Source organism: Heliangelus exortis, chromosome 19 (assembly GCF_036169615.1).
Source record: "Heliangelus exortis chromosome 19, bHelExo1.hap1, whole genome shotgun sequence".
In the NCBI taxonomy this organism is placed as follows: Eukaryota; Metazoa; Chordata; class Aves; order Apodiformes; family Trochilidae; genus Heliangelus; species Heliangelus exortis.
The window spans coordinates 12,935,313-12,961,398 of NC_092440.1; the positions used below are offsets into that span (position 1 = coordinate 12,935,313).

At 46.8% G+C, this 26,086-nt stretch overlaps 2 protein-coding genes across 7 annotated transcripts in view; one reads left to right on the forward strand and one right to left on the reverse strand.

Annotated features, from left to right (window-relative positions):
* Window positions 1–2,375, reverse strand: part of GIT2 (GIT ArfGAP 2) — a 130,871-nt gene extending 128,496 nt beyond the window's left edge. Inside the window, exon 1 of the mRNA XM_071763157.1 lies at window positions 2,372–2,375. The gene's annotated coding sequence lies outside the window, so the exon portion shown is untranslated. The remainder of the gene's footprint in view (window positions 1–2,371) is intronic.
* KIAA1671 (KIAA1671 ortholog) overlaps window positions 1–26,086 on the forward strand; it is a 64,964-nt gene that overhangs the window by 36,042 nt on the left and 2,836 nt on the right. For 3 of the 6 annotated variants that reach the window (XM_071763136.1, XM_071763137.1, XM_071763140.1), the window contains 6 exons: window positions 19,721–19,839; window positions 21,946–22,201; window positions 24,218–24,392; window positions 24,798–24,925; window positions 25,279–25,418; window positions 25,901–25,983. In XM_071763136.1, the coding sequence (XP_071619237.1) occupies window positions 19,721–19,839; window positions 21,946–22,201; window positions 24,218–24,392; window positions 24,798–24,925; window positions 25,279–25,418; window positions 25,901–25,979 (897 nt within the window). In that variant the 3' untranslated portion in view covers window positions 25,980–25,983. Of the gene's footprint in view, window positions 1–6,673; window positions 6,882–7,137; window positions 8,652–15,159; window positions 15,316–19,720; window positions 19,840–21,945; window positions 22,202–24,217; window positions 24,393–24,797; window positions 24,926–25,278; window positions 25,419–25,900; window positions 25,984–26,086 lie in introns of those variants that run through there. The other 3 variants (XM_071763139.1, XM_071763141.1, XM_071763138.1) reach the window with 3 other exon arrangements.

Here is a 26,086-nt window from a genome sequence, read left to right on the forward strand (position 1 = left end):
AAGGGGTGTTTGGAAACATTAAGGGAGTAAGGTGAGCATGGGCAGAGCAGCCCTGGTGTGATGGGCCAGGACTGGTCCTGGTGTGATGGGCCAGGACTGGTCCTGGTGTGATGGGCCAGGACGTGGTGCTGCAGTGCAGAGCTGCTCATGGAAATCCCTGAAGGGAAATCTTAAGCCTGGATGAAGCTTGGGGGAAAAAAAAAAAAAAAATAAAATGATGTTTGGTTTGTGCTGGATGGCTGAGGCTAACAAATACCTGCCCACTGTGGGTTGTTTGCTGACCACAGCACAGAGCTGGCAAGTTCTGCTCCCTGGGCTGGAGGTGGCAGCTGCAGAGCTCACTCCTGGCTTTGCTCCAGTGCTTCCCAGCTCAGGGTGGGAAATCCAGGAGATCCTTTCCCTCTCTGCAGCTCCTCAAAGGAGGCCTCAGTGAGGTGGGTGCTGCTCTCTTTTCCTCCTGGCAGAGGAGGAAGGTGCTCAGGCTGCCCGGGGGGGGTGGGTGCCTCCCTGCAGCCCACCCCCCATTCCCAGGCTGGGGAGATGCCCTCACCTGGGACTGGGACCTCTGGACAATCCTGAGTGGAAGCAGGTTCCTGTTCTGAGGGATGAGGTCCCGTTGGGTTTCTGGTGGGTGCTGGTGTCTCCTGGCACCTTCTGCAGGTGCCACCAAAGCTCTGACTTGCTGCTGAGCTCACAATTTGCACTTTTCAGCCCAGCTTGGAGGGAATGTTTGGTGTTTGTGAGGTATATTTGTCAACAAAAACTTCCTTCCTGGTGGGTTTTTATTTGTATAAATGGAAAAAACCCCAACGTGTCCATCCTCTGCTTGCCTTGTTCCTTCTGACGTAAAGGAACGTAAAGAAAACGTTTTCAGTGCTTTCCAAAATATTTGTGCTGTAGGAATTTCCTGTTTCTGTTTTCTTTTTCAGTTTTTCCTCCTCCATTGAGATGGAAGGGAAGTGCTGAATGGTTATGTGCATGGCCTTGCAAACAACATGATGTATTTTTAGCTTCTTCCCTCAGCTTTAACGTTGGTGGCTTTGTTTTATACTGAAACAATTCAAAAACTCTGCCTGGTCAGGATGTTTGACTGGGCCTTGCTTCACCCCAGGAGAAACAGAGTTTGGGGGACAAAAGAAATAACCTTTTTCTGTGAGACTGCTTTGGCACTCTAGTACTGGTAATTATATTTAGACCTAAATGGTTAAAAAATTTAGATTACAAGTTGTATCTCACAATTACCTTAGCTTGCAGATTTTTATTTATTTTTATTTATTTTATTTATTTTTTTCCCCTTCTTCTCTGATTTTGTCTAACACTGGTTAATTCAGGGGAAAGTGCAGTTTTCAAATGCGTTTGGTACTTTGTAAGACTCTGCCTCTGCTTTTTGCTCTTTTTGCCCCTTCTCTTACCATTTTTTGGTTTAAATCCACAAGAAGTGTAAGGATCCTACCGAAATGTGACTTCTCTTAAATGAGAACATGAGGCACAGAATTTCATCATACTGAGGTGAGAGTGCTGTGATTTTTTTTAAGTTTTTTTTTTATTATTATTTTGATTTTTCCGTGTTGTGGTGGCAGTGTGGGAGTGTCCCCTGTCTTTGACAGACCCAAACAAATCAAATCTCAGAGGCTGACAGTCCCAGGAGTGGCAGTGAGACACGAGGAGGGGGGGTGGTGGGGCTGGGGACCAATGTCCTGGTGGGAAGGGGCTGTGGGGTGGCCTCGTGGGCACATCAGATGTGTTGGGTGTCTGACCTTGTGGAGCAAACATTGCACAACTTTCCCTGGAGATAAAAAGCTTCATGTCCTACGTGCTTCTTGCGTGAGAGGGGCACAGGTGATGTCCCAGCAAGGCTTCTCATCATCTTTTTCTTGCCTTTTTTGAAGTGTGTGGATGGCCAGCCCTGTGCTTCAGGCTTGGGGGTCAGGCTGGGGCCTCTCTCAGGTGATGCTCAAGGAGATCTGGGTGGTGAAACCTGGGCAGGGCTCCTTCCTCTGGGCCAAACCTCTGCCCCAGGGATGCAGGGAAGTTCTCCTTAAGCCCCTTCTTCTTCTCTGAAGCCCCTTTAGGGGACACTTGTGTGTCAGGAGATTTGGTGTCCTCACAGGGACAGTTTCTTAGCAAATGTTCTCCTGAATCAAATCTGTCCGGATGATAAATGAGGAATTCTTGTGGCCTGTTCCAAAAGATGAGATTCAGGTTTCAGAGGCCAATTGCAAAGCCAGTTTTATGGCCAGGCCTTTCTGCAGTTTTGGTGCATAGCTACAGAGAAATTTCATTTTGCTTTTCAATCCCCAGGAATAAATAAAAATATTTGTCTGCAAAGCCACTGGCACTGGGTTTGAAAACAGAATTGTTTCCCACGATGGGGATGCACTACTTTGAGGAATTAGTATTGCTCTGAGGCTATTATTACTCCTGTTTAAAATAAAAATTTTTTAAATAGCTGGGGACCACACTGAGGTTCTTTATGGAGTGCTTTAGCACCTTTCCTTAACAGTCTCTGGTGTTAATGTGTGCTTGTGTAAACTTCACAAGCATTGATCCAGGACCAATTGCTCCTGCACTCTCCTTGCTCTCTGGTTTGTGAGGACTCTTGGGCTTTTAGAATAACCTAATACAAGGAAAAAAAATCTGGGAATGGAATTCCAGTCTCTTTTCTAGTTGGCTCTGTGTATGTGAGGAACACCTTTAATGTCAAATTGTGTGCAAGTTCTCTTAAATTCTGACTAAGCCCAAACTGAAACTATCCATGAGCTGATTTGCTTGGTTTCAGTCAGAAAGGGAAGTAGGGATAGAAAACAAATATTTAGTGTAAATATTGAGGTACCCAGTGTTTCAGGTTACAAAAGAGATGTCTGTATACAGACACTGTACAAAGTCCTGCTAAAACACTTCATCTCTCCAACCCTCTTTTTTTTTTTCCTACTTTTTTTATCCTTTTGACCACAGACTGCTTATGGGGCTGTGGCAGGTGAGACAGTCCAGGTGTTGGGATGGATCCTCTCTCAGAGCAGGCCTTGACTGGACCAAGGGATTTATTTCTGCTTCACAGCATCCTCCTGCACCCAGCAGTCTGTCAGGGTTTGGAGTTGTGCTGGGTTTTGAACTCTGTCAGATATAAACAGGTTTTAGGAGCCTCAACAATTCCATTTGTTTCGTGCACCTTTTGTTTAACTTGAGCTCTGTGATATTTTTCTTTTTTAAGATTAAATGAAAAAGATTGCTGTGTGCTGTGAACAGAGATCAAAACTGATGACTTTGTGCAGTGAGTGTTGTATGAAGAGTTGTGACAGCTCAGTGACAGTGACAGGGGAAGTGCCTCTAATTCTGTGACTCACATTTAACCTGGCAGACAAACTTAAAACTCTTTCTGCCCATTTTACCTGATCAAAACTTGTGCGTTTTTCAGATTTTCCCTGATCCAGCTGTTTACCTGTTTGCCCAAGTGAAGATTATTTGAAAGCAGCTCAGTTGGTTTGGAATAAAAGGAAAAAACCCAAACAGCCCCAGGTGTTGGGCTTCTGTGTCCCTACCAGATGTGCAGCCAGGACCCTGCTGACCCAATGGGACCCTGGGGCTGGTGGGGGGTGGATTGTGGGGGGGTCAGGGGGAAGTCTTGAGAACATTACTCAGCATTTCAGATGCCTGAGTACTAAAGCATTTCATTTTTACTTCAAGTAAAATTTTCAAGTAAAACTTTCAAGTAAAAATTTCATTTTTACTTCATTTTTACTTTCATATTTACTTCCTTGAAGGGGACATGGTAAAAACTTTGGGAAGTTGGATGTAAGAACCTGAGCCTGTGGTCAGGAATACTTGCTGGTCCTTGGAAAGGGACAGTTCAGATGGCAAAAAGTTGAATACAGAGGCAAAAAATAAGGAGGATATAAAAACCAAGTTGTTTTGTAGTGTCTGAGGAACCCCAGGGTAATTGAGTCTGGAGCCATGCAGCTGAGCTTGCTGAGGCTTAAAATAGTCCCTAATGTCAAACACAACAGGTTAAATTAGGTTCTCTTACTAATGAAACAGAAAGAGTGGATGTGGAATGCCAGCCCAGAACAGCCTTACAAGGGCAGGCTTTGCTCCTCTGAGCCTGCTGGAGTCAGAGTGTAACTGAGATGGAGAAACAGAGGGGATGGAAGTGATGCTGCCACGAGCTTTGCAAGCACTTGATCCTGATGTTTGCTTGAGCGTGGGATGATGTCTCACAGAAAACACTTAAGAAATGCATGAATTATTAATACTTGCTGCAGTGGAGTGATGGGGTGGGAGGAAGGAGGATGGGTTCCTGCTCGAGGGTTCCACAAGGGAAAGGAGAGGTTTGGCAAGCAGCTTAAGCTGGTGTTGCCCATCCTTCTCTGTCCCATCTGCACCATGCAGGGATCCAGTCCTGGTGAAAATTAATCCCCAGTACCCTTTTGATAGGGCTGGAGCTGGATTGCCTTCCCAGATCCACTCAGGCTTGTGCTGCCTGATGGGAGGTGGGGGAGGACAGGAGGACCAAGCCACCAGTAAGGACCCTGAGGGGTTCCACCTGCCTCCTGGGGGTGGGTTAATCTGACCTTCCCATCCTAGATACTTGTTAGCACAATTATATGGATTTAAGAACAGGTGGAGCTCACAAGGAGCTAGAAAGAAGCTTTTGGAAAGCATGATGCAACCACAGAATTTTGTTTTCTACCGAACGAGGGGAAAAAATAGGGATCTTTGTGTGCAGGGTTGTGTTTGTGAGCTGGAGGTGGGATAGATGTTAATAATCAAAGTATTCAGCAACGTTGGAGCCAGGAGGTCCCGTTTGCTGCTGTGGTAATTAGTCCTGCAGTACTGGGTAGCAGTGCAGGTCTGGGGGGGCTGCAGGGGGGGGATAATCACTGCTGGCTTTCAAAGGCAGGAGATTGTCTGGTGCTCTTCTGGTTCAGAAACAAACCCTTGCTGGCCTGAAGTGGCTGGGAGACCATTACAAAAGACCCTTATGGTGTGGGCAGTGTTCTTTATTCTATAAAAAGATGAGTGGCTCCACCAGAGAAGAAGCAAATGGGGCCCTTGTGGAACCCACATGCTGTTATTTAATTAAAATACAGTTGTGAAGTTCTGCCAGCTGGGAAGGTTGTGTGGAGCCCTCCAGAACATCACATTCTGGGGAGCTTTAGAAAAGAACTGAAGGGAGTAGGTGTGCTCCTGGGGGAGCCCAGGCTTTCCTGGCCTCTTGTGTGTGTGCCCAGAGGCAGAACTGGGGTATGGAGCTCAAGGAGGAGAACATGAAGTCACTGACTGCCTTCCAGCTGGAAAAATCTTCACCCGTTTGAGTTTGATGCTGAAAGCACATCTGATCATCTGAAGCATCTTGCCGTGATGTTAATTGAGGTGTAAATCAAATCAGTAATTTAGATGCAGAGGATACTTAAATACCCACCCCTATGGTAGCCAAAAGTTACTAAATTTAGTATTGCAGATAGAAGTCAGCAGTTTTCCCCATCTTCTAAGGACAGGAATGGTAAATTGGGCACAACATCTCCCTCTTTCCAGGGGAGGGCTAATAAAAAGGTGAGATGCATTCTCTAGGGGATTTTCAGATCCTTGGAGTCACATCCATGGGTGAGCAGTTCCTGCAGCATCTCCTGCTGTGGGTCTGGGGATGGTCCTGCATCTCCTCCCGTTTGGGGACATTTCCTCCCATTTTGGTGACATTTCACTTCTCAGCCTGTCCTCTTTAGGTGAAGGGGCTGCTGCCTGACTTCCACGGGGCAGCTCCAGTCCAGAGCTCCCTGATTGCTATTTTGGGGGGGCTACTGAATCAGACAGAGCTCGAAACCATCTAAAATAGCAAAGTGCCTCATGAAGAATCCCTGTACTGCAGCAAGCAGGGAGCTGCACTTGCTGCAGAGATGTTTGAAATCCAACTCTTGGATTAAGCAGTGTGAGTGGTAGGACTTTGGTGTCAGCCTTGGACACAGGGGCTTCATTGTTCCTGAGGAACCCTCTGGAGCAGTGTCAGAATAAATGTACATTTTTTTTTTTTTCTGTTTCTGTATAAGCAGCACCCAGCTTGGGGGTATCTCTTTCCATTTCCATACAAAAGAAGAGCTGTGTGAGGAAAAAAGGGGTTTCTCTATTGCCTGGATTCCCTTTTAACACCGGGGGGTTTGTGAGACACTGGGAATGTGAGGATGTTTGAAACAAATAGAATGTATCCAGAAATGAAGAATAAGACAGAGAATGCTGCATTTTGTCACCAAAGTTGTTTTTTTTTTTTTTGGAGTTGGGTTGCTGGAGTTCAACTCTTAGAAATGCTTCTTAGAAGGCAGGACACCCTGCTTCCCCAGGGCTTCCTGTGCTTGTGGGCAGGTTTGCAAGCAGCATTTCTGATAGGCAATAAATCTTTATGTGAGAATCGTTTCATTATTTAGAAATTACTCATTCCATTACATCTTCTCCTGCAAGGTTGAGGGGAGGGAAGGATGGTGCAAGGCCATGGTACTTTGTAGAGTAAATTAAGCAACGCAACAAAAACCTCCTTGAACAAACAAGCAAGTGAGCAGCTTTCAACTTGCCTTTCTTACCTTCATCCCTCCCTTTCTCCTGAACTAGTCACGTATTGAATCTGGACACCTATTTGTGTTTGTGGGTTTAAAACTGGAGCTTTTATTTCTGCTCTCCTCCCGACCAGGCTGTTTCCAGGAATTCCATGGCTGGTGACATCTGGCTGCTCAGATTTACTTGGTTTTATCCCTGGGGTCCTCTGTTACCCCCTACCCCTTCCAGGCTTTGGGGTGACAACCCAACCCCTGGGGTGTCCCAGGTGCCAGGGAGGGACTGACAGCGAGTCCTGGCTTGTGGAAGTTGTGAACAACGTGTGAAAATGGAACAAAAAAAAAAAAAACCCCAAAAAAAATACTTCTGGGAATGATCAGCCCTGCTCAGCTGGGTTTGGAGCTTCTGGCTTAATCATTAACTTGGCACTGGCAGCACGGGCACTCAGCTGGAAGGATCTTCTGGGAGCTGGGGAAGCATTTGGAGGTGATGGTGGTGCCTGAGCACCCCGGGGGGAGCGGGTGTGGGTTTGGGTGTGTGGGAAGAGGGAGCCTTTGGGTGCTGGTGCCAGCCCCCCCTGGCAGGGACACTGCTGTATTCCCAGGGAAGGGTTAAAATCGGGAAGTCCACGTGACATATGCAAACTATGAATCATTCCAATGGATCTGTGCAACTCCTGCCCGCTTAGGCAGCGAGCAGATGCTGTTCCCTCGGTTGCCATGGTAACGCTGCCTGTACTCCAATAAAGCCCAGCCCAGATCCTTCCTTGGGCAGACCTCTGCGGGTGTCACCTACCTCATTGTTTCCTCTCCGGAGAAGAGGCGAGGCAGGGACAGAGAGGAGGGAACGGGACGCCAGCTTCGTGTCACCTCTCACGCCGTGTCCGGGGAGCGTCCGGATCGGGGACACCCGGGAGCCTGGCAGCTCCTCCCGCTGGTGGCAGGAGAGGAACCGGCGTGGGGAAAGTCAGTGCCGGGTCCCTGCTCCGGGCTGGGGCTGTTCCCAGCTGCATTCCTCTGCCGTGAAGCCCCCTCGGAGCAGAGGAGCTGATGTCATGCAGCAGAGCTCTTGGCAGGCTGGGAGCAGGCAGCAGGTCCAAGCTGGAAGGCAGCAGGAGTGACACGGTTCCCCTCCAGCTCCCCAGCCTCCCGGCAGCTGCCATCCGGAGGGGAGGGCTTGCAGGATGCTCCTGAAGAGGGGGAGACCACTGAGGAGGGGGTTCTGAGACCTGCCTGCAAAGGGGTTGTTTTGGGGAAGAAAGTAGTTCTGGATTTCTTGCTCAGAAGATGTGATTGTTCTGCTGCTCAATGGATTGTGTAGAAGCGTCAGAACTTTGTTTAATGCACTCCTACCTGAAAAGCTGCCGAGCCAGAAGAATACAGGTTATTTTATCCTTCTACAAAAACTTGGCTTAAAAAGGGAGTCTTTTCCGGCTCTGGAATGAGGCATTAAGAGACTGATCCTGTGCTGGAACGTGGACTGATTTCAGGTGACTGTGTCAGGATTCAGACCTCGCTTTCTCTCCTGTAACATGGCTGAACGAAACACATTTTGATGGAACTCTGGAAATCTGTTTGTAAGTAGGAAAAGTCTCCTATTTTTTTTCCTACTTGACAAATACCCATCTCCAGCCTCACGTATCTTTTCTTACCCCCATCTCAGCGTGCTGATGGTTACAGTGTAGTGCTCTTCCCATCAGCTGGGAATATTTTACCAGTGGAATCGTTTCGCCAAATAAAATCAGGGCCGTGGAGGAGCCAATATATTTTACACTCATTGCCTCCTGTGTATCGATTCCTTATCTCTGCTGGAAGGGGGGAAAAAAAAAAATGGATTACCTTGGAGACAAGCTGACAGTGGCACAAACTCACATGACCCAGTGGATGGGCACAGTGCGGAGATCCCTACAGGAAGCACTAAATTTGGTCACGACTGCGGTTGCTCACGAGCGGACGAGCGGGGACGGGGGCAGCAGAACTCCCTTCAAGAGAACCTCCTCCTTCAGGCACTTTGCATCCCGCAGCAGGGAGTCCTTCCGAAGGTTTTCGGTCCGGAGTCAGCAGAGGTTTTCCTCTTTGAGGAAGAGGCAGACGAGTTCAGAGCCACCTGAGCTTGTAAGCAATCCGTCCATCCGTCCATCCATCCGCCTTTTTGAGACTCCCGAGGCAGAGAATGTGCTGCAGTTCCCTTGGTTTCCTTGCAGCTTTTTACTCAGCAGTGGTACCTGTAGTGGGGCTGCTTTTTAACACAAAACCAGCCCTTGCTTTTTAATATAAACCCTGAGCCCTTGCAGGGAGGGGAATTCTGTCTCTCTGCTCCCAGCTGGGTTCTTTGCGGCGCAGGTGGGAATTTTCGTTTGCCAGGGAACATGCTCAGTCCAGGTTTTGGGAATGGGGAAGGATGTTGTTGATGTTCATGAAAGAGACTTTCCCCATGGCCCTTAAGCCCACCTGCCAGAGCACAACTCTTTGTCTCAGATTAGAAGAAGAGAGTCAGAAACTGCCCTCGGGTCGGACGTTTCACCCTTCCGGGGCAGCCCGATTGGGAAGGTCCCTCAGCTTTTGTAAATTCTCAGTAAAAAAAATGCCTAAAGCTGAGTTTGTAATGAGTTATGTGCTGTCACTCTGCAGCCAATAGGAAATTATCATTATTCTCTTCTATAGAAAACTAATTGTTTTTTCTCAGGGTAATTGCTACTTTGGCATGAAACAGAAGTTATTGGAGCAGCATGACCTGTGCAGCAGGAGCAGGGCAGAAGCAGGGTGTTCTTTCCCATTAAATGCCTTCCCTAGGCTCTGGGTTATTTCCAGGAGGACTGATCTGAATTAAATGTCCTGGGGGAGATGCTGGGTGTGTAGAGAAGCCCCTTCCCAGGGGGGGGGGGGGCTCCCTGCACACCTCCTGCTTCTGGTTCCAGCAGGCACTGCAAAGCAGTGATGGGTTTAGGTTCTAGTCTGTGAAAGGTAAACAGATCCGGTTTCTTCTGGTTTATTTCATGGAGAGAAGCCTGAAGTGGGGGTTGGAGTTGTACCTGAGGGTTTAAGGCTGATGCCTGAAGCGTGGGAAGCAGCTGTGTGAGGGGACCTGAGTGGGGTCAGGACCAAAGCCCTGGTGCCAGCCTGTGGGTAAATCCTGAACAGCTTGTTCTCTGGAGTGGCTGAAGTGGTTTGGATGGTGTGGTTTTTGGGTTTCTTCTGTGTTTTGTTTGGGGTTTTTTTTCCCCAAATAAAGCAGCTCCTCACTGCAAAGTGGGAATCCCTGAAGTTCTGCTGTGGCCTCGTGGAAGCCTCACAGAATGGTTGAAGGTAAAGCTGCATTCCTGGGGCAGGTGTGGTGCTCCTGGACGGGCCATTTCCAGTAGTTTTTATCAGCTCTGGGTCTAACATTTTTGTCCTAGCTTGCTATTCATCTCCTGCTTGGCAGTGCTGGGAAAGAAAACATTGTCAAGTGAGCACAAAAGAATGAGGAAAATATTTGGTAACCACTGTTACAGTGTTAGCATGGTGACGTGCTCTTGGCTTCTTTTTTTTAAGGTGATGGATTGGGTTTATTAGATTAGTTGGTTCAAAGAAGTGGAGATTGAAAACTGGAGATGTGGAAGCTGCAGAGGACAAGTGTCCCACTGTCCTTGCAGTGCCCTGCTTACGGAGCAGAAATCCTGAGCCTCGGGGTGACCTCTCCAGGTTGCTCACTGGTGGCAGCTGCTGGAGCTGCTCCTCCTCACTTCCAGCAGGGATTGTGCCTGTCCTGGGCTTTGGGCAGGAATTTGGTGTCACTTGTGCCCAGCTCCTGTGCTCAGAGTTGTGAAAGTTCAGAGTTTGTGTCACTGCATCTTCTGCAGAGTGACTTGCCCAGACCTTCAGCTATTATTCTTTTTTTTATTTTCATCTGGCTGGAACCTGGGTTTATGTAGTTCTTGGAGCTACTGTTTCTGCAAAAAACCCATGGAATTAATATAATAATATTAATTATATTAATTATATTAATTAATTAATATAGAGTAATTAATCACCAGCCCACTGGTTTGTTGCTGTAGGGATGCCCTGCAGTCCCTCAGTGCAGTTTTAAAGCTGTTTTTTGGTGCCCAATGAGGCCTGGTGGCTGTTACCTGCCCTCCCTGCTGCTCCCTTCAAGCCAAGAAACCCCTCACACCTCAAGCCAAACACCATGATTTGAGGTAATTTGAGGTTTGTTTTTTTTTTTTGCTGAGTTGTCAGGCAGTGGAGGTGTGAGCTGTGTCCTGCAGCAGCGAGGTGGCTCTGTGCTTGTCCCCAGGCTGGCTCTGGGCAGTGCCCTGTGTTTCAGCTGGGGACAGCTACAAGCTCTGGAGCTGGGAAAGGGCTCATGGATATCACTTTTTTTTTTTTTTTTTTTTTTTTTCCTGTCTTGTAAGAGAGATTTTTATCCACTGCAGAGGAGCTTTAGGTTTGGCGTGAAAGGGATTTGACGTAATTGGTTATTTCCTTGCTGGAGGTCATAAAAGTAGGAGTCAGGCTGCAACAGAGAGGAAATAATTTTCTTTTCAAGCAGTTCTCTTTAACAGCCCAGGGAGTACGTGTTTGCTTTGCTATTCTCTTCATACCTTGTCACATTTTCCTGTTCAGTGTCTGGCAGGGCTGACTTCCTGACCCAGCTCTGCCTCTGATGTTCAGTGGGTTTATTTTAAATCACTGCTTTGGTATATGCAACAGCAGGTGGTTTGCAAAAAAGATTATGCTCTGGCTTTTTTTTTAGTTTTAATTTTTCCTTATAGTCCTTCTGATAATTTCTTAATTGAACTGGAACACTGTGGTTTGCCCTGCATCCATTCCCAGCTCAGCCCCCTGAGCACACTGGTTTGCTCATCAGTTGCTGTTTCCCAGCTTTTCCTTCCTCTCTTCTGCCCTATCTTCAGAGCTCTCTGTCCTTTCTGTTTCCTTTCTGTAATTGGTCTGGGACTATCACGTCTACTTGTAGAAAATACAGTGTTCCCATATTTAATTTCAGAAAAAAAGGTGTTGGGGTGGACTGGAGAAACTTCCTGGCCACCCAGGGCTGGGCTCTGCTGGTGCAGAAAAGCATCCACACACGCAGCACCATGAGACCAATGGAAATGGCATCATTATTCTGGGATGGTGACATCAGATCTGGGGTTCTGGGATTGCAGACATTTTTACCTTACCCTCTGGTGCTGAGCAGCAGATGAGGGACCAAGAGGAGGGCTTTGAAAACTTGGTTTGAGTTATGGCCTGGGACTGCATCTCTGCTTTTATGGGAGATCAGTTCTGTCTCTTGGGATTTCACCCAAGGTCTGTCTGTAATCATTTATCCCTTATGAAGAACACCCTCCAACAAACTGTTGAAGGAGATGCAAGAAGAAATTCATACAAGAAGTTCCCTGTAAAAAAAACTCGTACAAGTTGTTTGGGTTCTGGCTGGTTTGGTACAGACCCTACACCAAATAGTTGCTGACCTGTTGTACCCTGATATTCACCAGGAATTGCTCCCAAAAAGATGTGCTCTGTACTGTCAGGGAATGGAATTTTATCTCTGAGTTTCCAGGAGCTGTTGTGGGGGGTGAAGCCTGTGTGCAGGCTTTGAAAAAGGAGCTGTTTGTCTGGTGCAGGGCTGGGGGGAGGAGTGATGCTGTTCACTTTAATTAATGAAGATACAAGGGCCAATACTGAGGCAGTTCATGCTTTTTCATTCTTAATAACTTTTCTTTGGTTTAACAGGCCATGAACATAGCTGGCAGCATAAATCTGGGCCATAAAACTGTAGTGATGGGTGTTTAGCAGACTGCCTTTGTTGTTCCCTTATTATTTTGACAGGAACAATCACTTAGACAACGTTACCCTGTCATTTTATTTAGGCTGGCTGCCATGAGTTGATTTTTCCCATGTTCTTAAAGCATAAGAAAACATTTAAATACATTCAGAGTTGGTCACTTGCTGCTCATTCACCTTGCTTGGGTTTTGTTGCTTTTGTTGTAAAGCACTCAGTGATGGAGTTGTCTGGCAGGGGGAAGGGAACAAACCCAGCACAGCTCTGAAGATTAAGCCTGGCAAGCCATTAACTTTTTTCATTTTAGTGGAACTCTGTGATGGTTTCAGGGAACAGTGGTGTTTCACTGGGCTGGGTGTGTGTTTTGACTGCTCCCTTCTGCAACATCTTCAAACATCTCAACATCTCCTCTGAGATTTCTGTCCAAACCAGCAGCACACTGTTTCCCAAATCTGTGTTTGTTATTCACTTGTTGTCAAGAAATCCTGCCACTTTCTGTGCATCTTTAGGTTTTTAAACTATAAGGAGCATTTTTCCTGGGGAATGTTTGTTTGAAGTTTAACTTGTGTCTTCTGTGGCAAAACGTTAACTGTGCAGAAGAGCTGTGAAATAAAGTACTGCAAGTGGGAGGTGTTGATTTCAAGCATCCAGCTTTTCAAAAAAAGCAAATATATTCCCTTCCTAACACAACAGAGTAAAATTGTCATGTCCTGGCTTGTGTCTCCTGCAGTGTTGAGGAGGGATCCAGTTCAGGTCCCAGTGATGGATGGGAGCTGCAGGTGCCCTCTGGGAGGGAGCAAGTGCTGAGGTGGGACAAGGCTGTTCTGCTCCCAGTTGTGCTGCTGGCCAGGCTCCTGCTGGCCTTGCTTTCCTGGGGTTTCATTAATTTTTAGCTTGACTGGCTAAGGCTGAAAAGAAAATTTAATCTATTGATATAGGAGGGATTTTAAAGGTGTTCCCAGCTATCTACACTGCTCTGCTTTCTGAATCCCCACTTCTCAGAGGAAGTTCTGTCATGGCTTGCCCAGCCCCAGCAGGAGAGATATATTTAGAATTTGGTTTTTGTCTGCTTTTTGTACACGGGGTTCACCCCTGCTCTGTCTTCAGCCTTGCAGAGTAACCACACGGAATGTGCTGAGTGTTCACAGCAAGGCAGAGCTGCTCTGTTCTCAGAGTACAAGAAAAAATGACAAAGCTTAAAATGTCTTGGAAATTCTGACTGGAGCAAGGAGGTCAACTTTCCCAGGAGTCAGTGTGAGAGCAGGGAATAAAAAAAAAAAATGCAGGGATCTCATTGCACAATGGGCACCAGATCCCTGGCAAAACAAACTCCATCAGGATTAATTTGGCCGGATTCAGCTCTGGGTCAGCTTAGGATCTACCAAAGGAGGGGAAATCATTTTATGTGTTAAAAGGTGTGGAAAATGGCACCATAAGAGCTGTGATAGTATTCAGCCTCCTCAGGGTTCACATTTTGGCTGGAAAGAAGGGGTTGCTGGGAACATGCTGGTTGAACTGGAGTGAACCCCTGAGCTTGCTGGCTGTGATTCCCTCTGGCTCCCGTTCTGCTGTTTGCAGTGAATGTTTTGTGCTGGTTTGGGAGGAGGATCCCATCAGCTTGGCACTGACCCTCTCTTCAAACCACTGGGGGTGGTTGGGTCCTGTGTGTCAGTTTGGGTGACTCAGGTGACACTGTTTGTGCAGCAGCAGGGACACACCTGGAAGGGCAGCGTGTTCAGTACCAGGGGTTGGGTTTGGTTGTGGTTCAGTTCAGATGCTGAAGCAAAGAGGCTTTTCCTTCCCAGAGCAAGGCTGGTGTTCCTGGCAGCTCTAGGACCAGGGCTGCCATGGTGCAGTATCAAGGGTTTGGGCAGGAGAGCAGCTGAGCCTGGTGCTGGGGGGATGTGGCAGCTTGGGCTGGGCTGTGCCCTCCCCATCCACTGACTCTGGGGTCCTGCTGAGGTTCCTTGGCATCTCCCCCCCCCCCAAGTTAGGGTCTGGGAGGGATGTCTGCACATCCCCTTATTTCTGCATGCCCAGGTCAGTTTTTCAGCAATTTTTGCCATGCTTTTCTAGGCATGCATCAAGCTGGGAAGCTCAGAAGAGGTGAGAGGATGTTCAAACCAGCTGGTGGTCTGTAAGGTGGATGCTTTTGGGTTTTACTTGGGGCTAGAATTGGTTGGTGGAGAAGATTCTATGGCCAGGCAGCCCTGGGTTGCATAGCAACAGTGAGGATGGAGGGGCTGGGTTCATGAGGATGTCTGAGCCTGTGGGACTCGGTGCCTGCTCCACTGCACATGGAAAAAATGAAACGTTTGTGATTTGAAGGGTCTGTAGCAGAGCTGTCTGGATGCTGAGGAGGCAGCAGTGCTGAAGGTGCTGGGTGGGAGGGCTCCCAGAGCAGGCTGGGGCAGTCAGGACACACGTCCCTGTGTGTCCCTCTCCATGTCCTGCAGTTTCCCAGCTGGAAGCAGATTGTCCTCTGGCAGCAGTGCTGGGGAGATGTTCCCCTGAGCAGACACCAAGGATGCTCCCTGCAGTCTCCATACCCACTGCTGGTGGCAAGGTCTACAGAACAAGGCAAAGACCTTGAGGCTGTGAGATAAATTAATTCAGTTCCTTTTATCCCTCCTCTGAGGCTTGGTCTGCAGTGTTGGTGAAGCCATTCCCTGGTTTGGAGGAGTTGTGTGGAATGGGGTCTTGGATAGGGTCGGGAAGTCCTCCCAGCCTGGTGGTGCTGGAGGGTGGAGTTTGCTCTGGAGGTCTCAGCTTCAGCAGTGAGGTCAGGAAAAAAAAAAAAAAAAAGTGCAATTCCTGGAACTGTTTATCAGTGGCTGCAGGCTGGAGGGTGGGGTGGGAGGCAGAAGGTGCTGCCAGGGATGTGACACTGGGGCAGTGACTCCTTTCAGCAGCTTCTGGGGTGGCAGAGCTTCGTGCCTGGTGGCAAGGGACTGGCTGGAGCAGTGGTCCTGAGCCATGACTTACTCCTTGTGGGCAGCACTAATCCACCGGATAGTAAGTACAGAGGGAAGTCCCAGGGTGCTGGTTCCACAGAGTTTGGCTCTCCCCTTGCTGTGGTGGCATTTAGGTACCTACAGAGACAAAATAATAAGGGCTGTGAAGTGTCAGATGGTTTCTGGGACTCTCTCTTTGGGGTGGGGTGGTTCTGCTGTGGTGTTACCTTCTCAGTAATGCTGTTAGTGACCCAAAAATAGATAGTTTGCCTCTTAGGAATAATCCTTAGGATCATTAGAATAATTGTAGAGTAATTCTGGTTAGAAAGGACCTCTGGAGGTCATCTAGCCCAGCAGTCTCTTCAAAGCAGAGCCAGCTCTGAAGCAACAGAATACAATTTCACAGGGCTAAGGTGTGTTGCCATCCCCTGGCACATGCATGGGGCAGCTGGGATGAGTTTTCTCCCTTTGTAAGGACCTGGAAACTCTCCTTAAGAGCAGTGTCAGGGGCAGGGGGGTTCTGAACATGAGCCATTTGGCCAAACTTCTGACTACTTTTAATTTAAAAAAAAAATTGAGAGGCGAAAAAAGGAAAAAGCTTTTGAAGAAATTAGCAAAAAAATGTCCTCTTTGAGATTCCATGAACGAGGCAGGCAGATGGTCAGAGCTTCATTCCATTGTGCAGTTGCCTATTCATATTCATTTCATGCCAGTGGGTTTTAACTTTTAATTTTTGCACTTCAAGCTGTAGGGTGTCATTCTGGCTGTCTGATGTCTCGGTCTCTTTAGCAAACAAAGATATTTTTGAAACTGTCTGTGCGGGTTCTGACTCATGAGATCTCCTTCCACTGCTGCTCCTCGCATGCCAGGTCTTCATTTTTTCAGAGAAATTTGTGCCTTCTTTCTTGGGGATGGTTCATTTTTGTGCTGATAGGACCAATACTGCGTGTGCATCATTTTTGGGAACTGGAAATTGCAGGAGTAATCAGCCCTGGGCTGTTGCCAAACCCAGCTGAATTCCAGGGGAGCACTGAAAGAGGCAGAAGCACAATGTCTCATTTTAGAAGAGGAAGGAGAGGCAAATCAGGGTCCAACTGGGCTGCTTTATTTCATATGAAAGTGGAGTTGTGGTTCCCCCCAGCTCCTGTTGTAAGAATGATGAAGTTCAAGATCAAAGCATGGAGAATTACAGCAGTTGGATGCTGGGTCCAGAGTAGTATTTGGCAAGATTTTCCTGTGGTTATAAATAAGAAAATTCCTAATTTGGGTTTATGTTTTGTGCCAAGAAGAGACCAGACCCCTCTTTTATTGCCTTTTTCTTTGAAATGTCTTTTTCCTGTGTCATGGCTCTTGTGATTATCAAGGCAGTGGCTGTGCCTGGCTCAGCTCCACCTCTGGAACTCCAGCCTGGGTCTCTTCTTCCAAGAGATGGATCAAGGAAGAGTGGATCACAGATACTGGCTCAAGTTTGCTGAGTTACTTTGGGTAGCTCTGTCTTCCCCTTCTCTTTTCAGAGCAGTTCTGTTCTTAAAAGCAATCGAAGTCAGTCAGCTGTGTCAGTTCTTCCTCTTGCAGGATCTCTTGCTCTGCAGAGCTTCTGCATTAGAAAGCAACAAATAATTTTTATTTTCACCCCTCTGAAGAGGTGTTGGCAGTGCATGTTGGGCAGGGATTCCCCCTTTCCCATCCCAGTACTGGGGGCAGTGTCATGGTTTGCTGACACACCAGGGGCTTCTCTCTTGTACATTCAGAAGGTCTTGGGTTACTGTCCCAATCTCTCATCTGTTTTCCAGCTTTCCATTTGTAATCCCAGGTTGTTCTTCATTCATTTTCTTTGTCGGGAACACCAAGTTGTTCCGAGGAAAATGTCAGAGCCAGAAAATGCAAATGTACCCCTGTGATCCAATCTGAGTTGCTGGTGTCTGAAAGCATCCCAGCCATGAACCCAGTGGGCATGTGTGCAGCTCCCAGGGAGCTTCTGTCATCTTGAGAAACAGAAGTGGAACAGAAACTTGTCAGTGCTTTCCAGAGAGCACAGAGACTGACGAAGGATGGAAGTAGAGAAATTTTTATATATATATATAAATACTTTTTTTTTTTTAATCTAGCCTCTGTTTTTTAAAAGTAAGCTTATTGTTTCTGAGACTGATCATTCTGCAAATGAAGGGAATGGATTTTTCCCAGGTTTCCTGGAGTCTTGCTGGAGTAGGGTGAAGAGGCTGCTGGACAACAGCTAAAACTCATCATTCCCATGCTTGCTACTAACCACCTCCTGGAAAGAGTGACCTTTGTGGCTCTTGCTTCCTCCTCCAACACAAGCCATCCCTCCAAGCTGCATGGGCAATAAATGGCTTTGTGTCACCTTGGGTCCCCTGGTGTCACCTCCAGCAGGCAAGGAGAGGCTTGGCTCCTCTCACCTCTCATTCTTTGGGTTGTACTTGGGACCTTTTTTCTCTCCTGCAGCTGACCCAGGATCACATGAAATTCTCTGCAGCCCTTCTACCAGCTGAGTCTTTAAATAGTTGAGGCCCAAGGAGTGATTTGTAGAGTTGGAAGCATGTTTATTTTTTCTAACTCATCATTTGGCCTATTAAGAAATGTGGGTTGAGGGGGGTCACCAGGGAGAAGCACACAGCATCTGAAATCAGCAGCTTCCTCTGGGAGCAAAATGCAGTAACAGGACTTGATCTAATCAAGGAAGCTTGTAGGACTTGTAGTGCCTTATTCCTTATATTTTGACTTTTCAGCTTGTTTTCCTGAATTTCAGTCCACAATGTCTACATTAGCAGTCATGTTCCTTTGCCAGGCTTCAGTTTGAGCACAGACACTTGGTACCTGAGTGTTAATTGTGTCATTTTGGTTATAAAACTCATCTCAGTGTTCAGATATATACAGCATCAAGTGTGCTGTTGCCTGAAAGTGAGGAGTGTGTGCTGATCACTTTGTCTGCAATGTAAAATTAAGAATTAGTGAGCCATGTGTTTGCATTTCAGTGCCTTTCCTGTTGCCTCTGCAGTGGCATTATCTGGGCTGTGCATGTCCCCTCCTTGCAGCCATCCTTCTCATGATAACACCCCCCTTTTTGTAAACAATGTCTCCTAAATACAGCACAGAAAGTTGCTTTTCTGCTGCTCCCATTCCCCTTTTGGAGCTTTTTGCACCGTGTTGTCTGGTTAGAAACAAAGTGGGGAATTGCAAGCGATGCAGCGTGTCCTGTGCCTGGAGATGATGTGCTTCAGGCAGAGCTGCTGGAAAACACTGGCTTCCAACCCTGTTGTCCTTAATCAGTGTTATCTGTGGAGTGCTAGGGCAGCAGGCAGCATTCTTTTGGTTCACAAAATGAAGGACGCTAGGAAAGGTGCAATCCTTTTGTTCAAAGGTGCAATAATGTTCAGGGAATCCTGTTCCATCCAGTATGGGTGTTCCTTTGTGCATCCTGCCTGAAGGGAAGGAGATGCATTGGTGGTTTCCCCCAGCAGGTCTGAGGAAGTGTGTGTATGGGGTGGGGTTTTTTTCCCCCCTTTTTATTTTTCTAAAGAGAACAGCAGCTTTGGGCAGGTGGAAAACAACATAACCACTGTCAGAGGAGCTCTTCATAAACAGAGTGGGGGCACTGGGAGCCATCCCTCCCTCTGTTTGTCCAGGATAATGAATGCAAAAGGGGCCAACATTTCATTATCCAGGCACAAGTTATTATTTCAGTAACTCTCTCCCTCCATAGCTCAGTACAACTGCAGAACAGAATGTGGGACAGTGCTGTGTTCTGGAGCAAATTATCATCATTGCTCTGCTGCAAATCTCGGGTGCCAGCAGCTGACCCACTTCCCTTCCCTGGAAAGGCAGGGTCCTTGGATGCAGTTTTCCTCCTATGAAATAAAAATAGTTACTTGGGAAATGAAAGGTTGGAGTGGAACACAGCAGAACCACCCTGCTCTGTCCTCCTTTTACTTGTACTTTGTGTTTGAACCTCATGCTAGCACTCAGCACCTTGTCAGAGGCCTTCTGGTGCCTGGCACTGTGCTTGCTTATTTATTTATGCATTTTATTTTGAATGTCTTCCAGATAAAGAGCTGTAGGGGGAAAAAAAAGAATCCTTTTATTAAACCCAGGGAAAGAGGACAGAGCAGTGGAGTTGGTGTTTCCCTGGGATGCTTGGGGAGGTTCAGTGCAGCCCCAGCAGAATCCTCTGTGTCTGCAGAAATGCTTCTGAAAACTTTGTGCAGCCTGAGATAAGAGTGGTCTGAAAGAAGTGTGGAGATACCAAAAGAAGGGAGTGAGTCCCTCCTGTTTGCCTTATTTACTCAGGGCAACAGTGCTCATTTCACAGAGAATCCTTGCTCTGACCCCAGCTCTCAGTCCCCATCTCCACGTTCCCCTTTGCTCCCTTTTGGTTCCCGCTGACCCGGGCTCAGCTCCCGAGCTCTGCAGGGTTTTGTGCCTGAGGAGCTGTGGTTTCTGTGTTGCAGGACCAGCTGAAGCAGTGCTTCTCCAGGCAGCCCCCGGGTGCCAAGGACACAGACACTTTGGTGCAGGAGCCCGACAGCCACTACGGCACCTGGAGCCAGCAGCGGCACAGCGGGGACAGGTAAGGGACAGACAGGGACAGAAGGGCCCCTGGGCACCTTCAGGAGCCCACTCTGCATTGATTTCTTTTTTCCAAGCTCCACTCTACATTGCTTTCTTTTTTCCAAGCTCCACTCTACGTTGCTTTCTTTTTTCCAAGCTCAGTTTCAGTGACTGCACTGCTCCTGAAGGAGAACTTCCCCAGGAGCTGCAAGTCGCAGCCAGGGTTGACATTTCAGCTCCAGGGGGAACTTTCAGTGTCACCAATTTTACAAGCTCTGAGAAACCCAGCCTGGAGTGGGGTAGATTAACAGCTCTGCTCCTCAGCAAACTGCAAGTTAGGTGCTATTTTCTGGTGCTAAAGTGATAGAAAGATCTTAAGGTGAGGGGCTGAGGGTGTCCCTGCTTGCTGCAAGGGGCTTGGGCCAGGTGAGACCTTTAGAAGTTCCCTTCCAACTCAGCTTATTCTATGGTTCTGTAAGACATGGGGAAAACAGTTCTCTTCAATAAATGCACAAAATTGCTTTGACAGTTTTGTAGTAGTAAAACTTTTAATGCTTTGTATTTATGTCTTTCTAATTATAATTAGAAATGTGCATTTTCAGGTTTAGAAAGTGGTTACTTTCTTCTGTGCCATGTGCCTCTGGTGGGTGGAAATATGGTTCTGGGAAGATTTGGCTGAAATTGCCTGATTTCCTCCCTCTTGGGTAGATGAGGGAGTGTCTGATCATGGTTAGGGCACCCCAGCAGTTTGGGGGCTGATTTATTTTTTGTGCATTTTAATGTGGGGAAGAAGAAAATGAAATGGGCTATCAGTTGGATGAAAAATGCTGAATTGTTGCTTTTCTGTTATTAAAATGATCTATTGACATAAAGCTGGGGCTCTCAATTGTAAGGGATTTTATTATTTACAGCTTTTGTGTAAATTATAGCTTGATCTACACCGTTGGAGCCAGTATCTGCTCAGTGTAGTATGGAAAGAGCCTTTTATCTGGCTTTTTAATGCTGTACTTGTAGAGATCTTAGGGCAGACACTAATGCCAGTAATGTTTGGTGTGCTCTACACTTGAGAACTGTGGGTTATAAATATTTTATTGGTTATAGAACCAGGGTAAGTTTCAGCTTGAAGTTCAGTGAGCAAAGTGTCATGCCAGCAGTGACATCCAAGCCTTCTAGAAAATCAACTTTTATTATAGGCATTTTCTGAAATCAGATCTTTTACAAAGGCTCCAAACCAGCACCTGAATATCAGTTCAAACCTGGAGGATTCCTCCTGATTAGAAAAGCTCCACCTGAAAATTCTGGTTTATTGAAGTATTACATTCAGTCCATTCTATGATTTAATTTTTATTTTTTTCTAAGGCTGCAGATAGCAAATATCACTTGATGCAAAAATGCTAGACAAAGCCTTCCCCCTGGAGCTCATTAGTGCTGTTTCTTAATTATCCTGGGGCCCAGTGCTGAGGAAGGGAAGAGGCATTCACTCTACTCCTGAGCTGGAAACCCTCTGTGCAGTGTTTGCTCTGCCAGGCTGGAAATTCTCTCCTGGACTGCAGCATGATAAAAGTTGTTATTCAGCAGGAGGCTCCTGAGTGTTTTCCTCCCCAGATTTCTATCCCCATGGGCTGTACCAAGGACTTGTATTGTTTAAAAAAGGTGCATGTACTCACATCTGCAGGTTCAGGTCTTTTTTTATTTTAGGAGAGTGTTCTTAGCTGAAGAAAAGGGGCTGAGTAAATGAAAACTCTTGTTAGGGAGAGCAGAAAAAACCCAAGCTCCTCCAATACTTGAGGTTTTGCTTTTTAATCTAGAAACTCCTAAAATTAGAAGCAAGACAGCCCTATTTTTACTGCCAGCAGAGCCTTGCTGTGTTTCCTACAATCTCCTGCTGTTCAGAGGAAATGCTCCAACCGAGGTGACAAAGGGGGACACAGCAGCTCCCAGTCCCCCAAACCCAGTTCTGGTGCTCTGGGCATAGAGAAGGTGTTCAGGAGGACACTGGGAGCATCCCAGTGCTGGGGACAGGTCCTGCCACCCTCAGTGCTCTCCCTGAGCACCTGGAAAGCCTCTGCCCAAACATGAGCTCTTTTCCCCTCAATCTCACTGGGGTCCTTTCCTTCCTTTGCAGCTTTGTGCCTGAGTCTCCCTCCTCAGAAAACGATGGCATTTCCACAAGGAAGCAGCCTCCCAACAGCCACCCATCCTCCCTCTCCTCCCAAACAGAACCTGCATCCCTGGTTGATCATCATGACTTCTCCAAAGACCAAAGGAGCACAAGTTTGGACCGTTCCAGCACTGACATGGACTCTACTGATGGGACTGATTTACCTCCTCCAGGAGACACTTACCCTGAGGAGAAAGCCACTGATTTCTCTTTCATTGATGTAAGTCACAGGAAAAAGAATTTCTCCCTCTGGGCCAGCCCTGGGGTTGCCCTGTTAGCCACCACACATCTTCTGGAAGCTTTGCACTCAAATCTTCCTCTGCCTTTTCTTTATCACATTTGATTTTCCCAGCTGGCTTCCCAGCTGAAAAGTTTAAGATCAAAGCTGCAGAGCTCTCCTGGGTCCTCTGATGCTTTTGTTCTGAGGGATTCCCAAAAGCTGTTGACTTCTGGTGATGTCTGCCCATGGCCTGGAGAAGTTGCTGCTTCTCTTTCTGCTCCTCAGGGAGCTGTAGCAGCAGAGCTCAGTGGCTCCATGGGCAGTGGAAACACAATTAGGTAACAGGGATAGGTACAGTGGCTGCTGTGCCAGGAGCCTGGGGATTTAAGGCTAGAAAGACAATTTCTAATATTTGTCTTTTTTAACAATTGGTCTCTTTCTGTGGTAGCTTACAATGGCATTTTAAAGGGTTTTTTTCACACTGTCAGCCAGTGTAAGAACAGTCATTTCTGGCCACACACAGGTGAGGTTTAGTGCTCTCTACAAAAACTTCCACTCACTGCTGTAGTTTTTTAGGATAGCCCCTAGGAACTGCTGCTTTGGCTTTCATCAGAGTTGATGAAAATTATGTAAAATCTCATGGCAGATGTGTTGGTCAGTGCAAGATGCCCATCTTAAGTGGGTCATTTAGCTGCTGCTTTAGTGAGGAGTTTATTCCTGACCTGAAATCTCAAAAAACCCACCAAACCCCCCATATATTCTGAAGAAGAGGAGGGGGCTCACTGATGTTTAAATAATTTGATAGATTACAAAATCTACAAAATCTAAAAATTTAAACTGGTTTAAATAATTTGATAGATTACAGCTGCTTCTTTTGCTCTGTAAGTGTTGTTGCCTTCCAAGAGGGATGGATGTTGGGAATGACAAACCACAGAAATTTTCTGACACTTCTCCTGTGGGCTCCTTGTTGCTGCTGAGCTGCCTGAAAGCTTTGGGGATGTCAGAACAAGGAAATACTGCAACGAAATCAATTTTTTTGGCTATGAAAAAACACAGCACTCTGCTAGAAGAGAATTCTGTGTAGTTGCCCTTTTTAGATCCCAATCTTTCTTACTGGCCTTCAGCTGTTACTGGCAGGCAAGGCTTGCGTTCTTGAAACACTCTAGGAACCAACAGCCTGTTTATTGCAGTTATTTTTTTCTATTAGTGTAGTGAAAATAATTCATGCAGATCAGGCTCCCATGGCCAAGAGAGATCAAAGACCCAGCACTGCACCCAGGGAGCCCCAGTGACACTTTTACCCTCCCCAGAGATTCCCTTTCCGATAAGTTTGCAGTAGCTACAGGAATAACAAACCCATACACACAGTTTGATTAAGCCAAAAGGGTTAATGCAGTAAAGTAGGTTGGGAAGTGCCCCTGTGCTCAGCCCTGGTGAGGCCACACCTCGAGTCCTGTGTCCAGTTTTGGGCCCCTCAGTTCAGGAAGGAGATTGAGGTGCTGGAGCAGGTCCAAAGGAGGGCAACCAGGCTGGTGAAGGGACTCGAGCACAGGCCCTATGAAGAGAGGCTGAGAGAGCTGGGGGTGTTGAGGCTGGAGAAGAGGAGGCTCAGGGGAGACCTCATCGCTCTCTACAACTCCCTGAAAGGAGGTTGGAGCCAGGGGGGGGTTGGGCTCTTTTCCCAGACGACTTTCAACAAGACAAGAGGACACAGTCTTAAGTTGTGCCAGGGGAGATTTAGGCTGGATATCAGAAAGAATTTTTTTACGGAGAGGGTGATCAGGCAATGGAATGGGCTGCCCGGTGAGGTGGTGGAGTCTCCATCCCTGGAGACATTTAAAAAGAGCCTGGATGTGGCACTCAGTGCCATGGGCTGGGAACCGCACCGGTGGGTCAAGGGTTGGACTTGATGATCTCTGAGGTCCCTTCCAACCCAGCTAATTCTCTGATTCTATGATTCTGGGGGAGGTGGGTTTTATTTGCAGGCTGTTCAAGGGCCTCTTTTTCTCTTTGCAGCAAACCACAGTGCTGGACTCCAGTGCCCTGAAGAACCGCGTGCAGCTCAGCAAGAAGAGGAGGCGCAGGGCTCCGGGTCCCACCTCGCTGAGAAGGAGCAGGGGGCTGGAGCTGGAGAACAGATTCTCCTTGACAGAAGAGCCAGATAGCACCTGGATGTTCAAAGATTCCACAGGTAACCCCCCAGCACCTGAAGCAATGAGCTGGGGGCAGCCTGGCTGTCAGGGCAGGGATTTCTGGGGGGTGTGAGGCTCGGGCAGACACCTCTCCCAGCTGGATTCCTCCTGGGTGCTCGTCCTCTGCTGCTGTAAAACAAACACTGATGGAACTGGGGGTGCCTTCTGTTCCCTCACTGCTGGCAGCAGGAAATCTTCCTGCTGCTGAGTGCTTGGGTAGCTTTGTTGCCTTGGTCTCTGTGGAGGCACTGAAGCCAGTCCTGGGGTGTGTTAATGTTGTTAAATACAGCTTGAAATGGAAGGAGAGGTCTAGAACAAGGGAGAGATGAAAAGTCTGCTGGCTAATGGGCTTTTCCACTCTGCTTTTTTTTTTTTTTTTTTTTTTTTTTTTAACAATGAATTAGAAGAGAAGAAAACTATGCAACAGGAGGATTCTGAGGAGGAGGAGAAGAGCCAGCACACTGCCAGGTCACCTGCTGTGCAGGCTCAGAGGCTGCCCCTGTTCCCAGGCATGGACCACTCTGCTCTCAAGGTGAACATGGGCAGAACACACCGGAGGGGTCAGACCATGCTGAGATGTGACCATGCTGGGTCTGGGGGGTGATGTGTAGAGAAACCTTGTTCTTACCTTTCTCACTCTTAAATCTTGGCTGGAGATTAAAAAAAAAAAAAAAAAAAAAAAGCTTTGCAATAGCAAATATGGTTTCATAGCTGCAGAGGTTTCTGAGGAACCCCTGCTCTGCTTTCAGGCATGGGTTGCTCTCTTTTTACAAATCAGTGATTTGCTTTGTTTCTGGGGGAAAAAAAAAAAAAAAAAAAAAAAAAGGCTGAATGGTGCCTCGCAAATGAGATTTTTTTTTATTTTATTTTATTTGTACTGTTCAGGCCCAGCTCCGGAAAAGACAAGAGTCTGAGAGTGCTGGGGATGTGGGTTCTGCTCAGCAGTTCAAGTCCCCCAAGGCAGCCCTGCAGCTGGGTCCTGCTGGTGGCAGAGTGCTGCCCTCCAGTGTGGAGAAGGAGGAAAGGTGAGAGGTTTCCTCAGGGGCAGGAAGGTGGTTGGAGATCCTCCTTTTGGGGGGAAATAAAATAACTGCAAGCAAGGTTCCTAAAGCTGCAGCAAAATTATATGTATAATTCGTTTATATATATAACAAATATGTAAATTTATATATATAAATATTATATATATAGATATTATATATAAATCTATATAAATGTTGTATATAAATATATTATATATAGATATATATAAATATTATGTATAAATATATAGATATATAAATATTATATAAAAATATGTAAATGTTATATATAAATATATAAATTATAATTATAAAAATTATAAATAAATAAATGAATGAATAAAAATTATAATATAAAAATATAATTTTTGTATATATATAAGTAAATATAATATTTATATAGAAATATAAATTTTCTTTTGAAAGAAATTATTCTTTTCATAATTACAGAATAAAGAGTATTTTTTTTTTTTTTTCTACCTTAGGTCAGAAGAAAAATCTCCTCAGTGGCTGAAGGAGCTGAAATCAAAGAAGAGACAGAGCCATTATGAGAATCAGCTTTGAAAAGGTACCACCTGGGGACAAAAGCTCAGGAGGAAACATCCCCTGGGGGCATGGGGGGGGTCTGTCTGGCTGCTCCCCCTCCTCACCCCCTGCTCCTGGTGTCTTGC